General features: G+C 44.7%; 1 gene segment (V, D, J or C); it reads left to right on the top strand.

The window, feature by feature from the left end:
• The first annotated feature begins 291 nt into the window (after window positions 1-291).
• Window positions 292-2,722, top strand: LOC113838510. The segment is given in 3 exon segments: window positions 292-343; window positions 425-735; window positions 2,666-2,722. Coding segments are annotated over 3 exon segments (414 nt in total).
• Window positions 2,723-3,509: the final 787 nt, after the last annotated feature.

Below are 3,509 nucleotides of genomic sequence, written 5' to 3'. Positions count from 1 at the left end.
TTCTATTTGTAAATTGAGGTTTTAGGCCTTGATGTTATATCCACAGGTTCTGCACACGTCTCAGGAATGGCTGCTTCCTCAGACAGGATCAGGATTTGGTACTCAGCATCCTGCTGCCTGACCCAGGTGTCCTCCACCTCCTTCTTCTCCAGCTGGACTAGGTCCTTATCTAAGAAGCACCCTGCTTATGAATATGCAAATCATATGAGTCTATGTGGTAAATACAGGGATGTCCACACCACCAACAACACATGATCAGTGTCCTCTCCACAGTCACTGAGCACACAGGTCCTCACCATGGGATGGAGCTGGATCATCCTCTTCCTGGTGATAGCAGCTACAGGTAAGGGCTCTAAGTTCCAGACTTGAGGAGGGGCCATGCACTCAGGTGACAGTGACATCCACTCTACCATTCTCTCCACAGGTGTCCACTCCCAGGTCCAGCTGCAGCAGTCTGGGGCTGAGCTGGTGAGACCTGGTGCCTCAGTGAAGTTGTCCTGCAAGACTTCAGGCTACACATTCACTGAATATACTATGCACTGGGTGAAGCAGAGGCCTGGACAGGGTCTGGAGTGGATTGGATGGATTTATCCTGGAGATGGTGATACAAAGTATAATCAGAAGTTCCAGGGCAAGGCCACACTGACTGCAGACAAATCCTCCAGCACAGCCTACATGGAGCTCAGGAGCCTGACATCTGAGGACTCTGCAGTCTATTACTGTGCGAGAGACACAGTGTTGCAACCACATCCTGAGTGTGTCAGAAAACCTGGATTAGCACAAAGCTGCCCGGGGATTGAGATAACAGAGAAGATTTCCCTGGAGACTTACACAGAAACCCTCATTCTGAGTGTCTGTTACTCTGTTTACTCCTCAGAGTCCTACAGTGCCCTGTTCAGCTTTTCAGAAGGACCGCTGGGGATAAAGTAGTGCTGATTAAGAATGCTTCCACAGGAGAATTCTAGATGCCCCTAAACTGAAGAATGGATAGAAAACATGAGGTATAGTTACACAATGGAGTATTACACAGTAGAAAAAAAAAAACAATGGAAACTTGAAATTCGAAGGGAAATGGATGGAACTAAAAGAAACCATTCTGAGCTAGGTAACCCAATCACAAAAAGACAAACATGGTATGCACTCACTCATATATGATTCTTAGACATAGAGTAAAGGATTACCAGCCCACAATCCAAAACCCCAGAGAAGCTAGGTAACAAGGAGGACTCTAAGAGAGACATACATGGTCCTCCTGAGAAAGGGAAAGGGACAAGATCTCCTGAGAAAATTGTGAGCATGTGGGGAGAAGAGAGGGAGCTAGGAGAATGAGAAGGGGAGAAGTGTAGGGGTGAGGAGGACACGAGGGAGCAGAAAGAGTCGGGGGAAGAATAGAAGTAAAACAAGATAATAGATACCATAATAGAGGGAGATACACTTTAGGTTTAAACAGAAATCAGGCTCTAGGGAAAGGTCTGGAGATCTACAATGATGACAACTACTAACAATCTAAACAACAGAGGAGAAGATACCTTAAATGCCCTCCCCGATAATGAGATTGATGACTGACTTATATGCCACCTGTTAGCCCTCATCCAGCAGATGGTGGAAGTAGAAGCAGACACCCACAGCTAAGCACTGAACTGAACTGGAATCCAGTTGCAGAGAAGGACTAATGATTAGCAAAGGGGTCCAGACCAGGCTGGTGAAACCCACAGAACCAGCTGACCTGAACAACAGTGGGGGGGGGCTCTTGGTCCCCAGGCTGATATCTGGGAAACCTGCAAGGGAGCTCAGAAACAGCAGGGGGCACAGTGAAACCAAGAATCCCAAGTAGAGATGAGATTTTTGTGGATGGGACCCTGTATCCTCTGTGGTTTCCTTTCTTATAGTCTTTTAACTGACCTGCACCTGTTGGTATTGACATGTAACATTTCTGTGCTCCAACACAGTGAAGATTCTTTGTTAAACACTTCACAGATTTGTATATTCTTTTTTGATTTAAACAGTTTTTATTTACACTTTATGATGTATCTGAAGAAAATTAATCCAGGTTATTCTGGTCATTGACTGTCCTTTTTCCATATCCTTCTGTATAATTCCTACCTCTCCATTCACTGAATATCACACTGTTCCTTTCTCTTTGTATAGAGTATAAGACAAAAAAAGAGAAGGACAAAATATAAGGCTTTAAAAATCTAAGAAAAAAAGAAAACCATGCAAACAAACCTCGAAAAAACACACAACTGTGCAACCATGAGATATGGGCAAAAGAGCAGTGAGATGAAAGGGAAATGCTCAAACAATGTGATAAGAGACACAATATCTAAAAAATCACCATAGAGATCATTTCCGTTGATTGTCTACTGCTGCACGTGTGTCCACCCTTAGATGGGTTAATATGCCCAAAGGGATTCCACTGGAGAACAACATTTTTTTTTTTCCTTTGCAAGCAAGTGCCAGTTGTAGAAACTTCCTGGTTTGGATGAGAGCCTCTGTCCCTGTCCCTCTCTCAACACTGGGACCCTGTCTGACTTGACTTGGCTCAGGCGCTGTGCAGGCTTTCACAGTATCTGAGTTTTCATGTGCATCAATCAATCCTGATTTCTCTAGAAGACACTGTTTCCCTGGAGACGTCCTCTGTCTCTGGCTCTTACAATCTATTCAGTTTTACAATTCTTTCTCAGAAACAGGATTGGTCTATGGAGTTATTGTGGGGAAGTGAGAGCAATGCAATACCTCATACTGTTCTCAGGACCTACGGGCCCTCTCTGAGCATTACCTCATTGGGAGTTTTCATGTACTCAGCACAGTGGTGTTCAATTAATAACTCACAGCTGTCGCCCCATCTACCGGTTTCTCAGGAGGCTCTCTGTGTTTAAGATCTGTAAAATCTGTGATAACAGACTTCTCTTCTGCCACAATTTACAATAATTACACCACACAGTCTAACATGAATTACATGGAAATAACTCATCTCTGATTGCAGAAATGACTCTGGTGATGACACAGGATCAAATGCTGAGTGAGGTCTGCAGCATTGGTGATGATTTTCCCTCATGAGATTCAGACAAAGACTCAGTGGTATCCGGTTAGGACACTGCCTGGGATTAGGGAAGTCACAGGGGAGGAGAGGCCACACCAGAATGTACCCTTGTGAGGAGCGGGGTAAAGAGAAGGGGAGAGGAGAGAGTAGACCGTGGTGAAGCAACCAAGAGGCCCAAATGATACATAACAAGGACCAGGTAACTAAAACAGTTGGATTTTATAGAGATCAGCATCTGGGAAGGGAAGACCGTTCACTGGAATCCAGCCAGGAGGACCCTGTAACAGGTAGGGACTGGGGAATCAGGGGAATCTGGTGGCCTTTTTCTGAGGTGATATTTCAAGTAGAAACCTCAGCCATTTGCCCCAGGTTTGAAACCTAAAATCTCAGATTTTATTGTCAACAAACAAATGATTAGGAGCTATGTGTAATCTTCTCTGTGATTACTTCCTGCAGACACTGAGGC

The sequence above is a fragment of the Cricetulus griseus genome, chromosome 5, assembly GCF_003668045.3.
Source record: "Cricetulus griseus strain 17A/GY chromosome 5, alternate assembly CriGri-PICRH-1.0, whole genome shotgun sequence".
In the NCBI taxonomy this organism is placed as follows: Eukaryota; Metazoa; Chordata; class Mammalia; order Rodentia; family Cricetidae; genus Cricetulus; species Cricetulus griseus.
The sequence above is the reverse complement of the archived record's forward strand: the minus strand, read 5'-3'. Positions and strand labels throughout refer to the sequence as shown.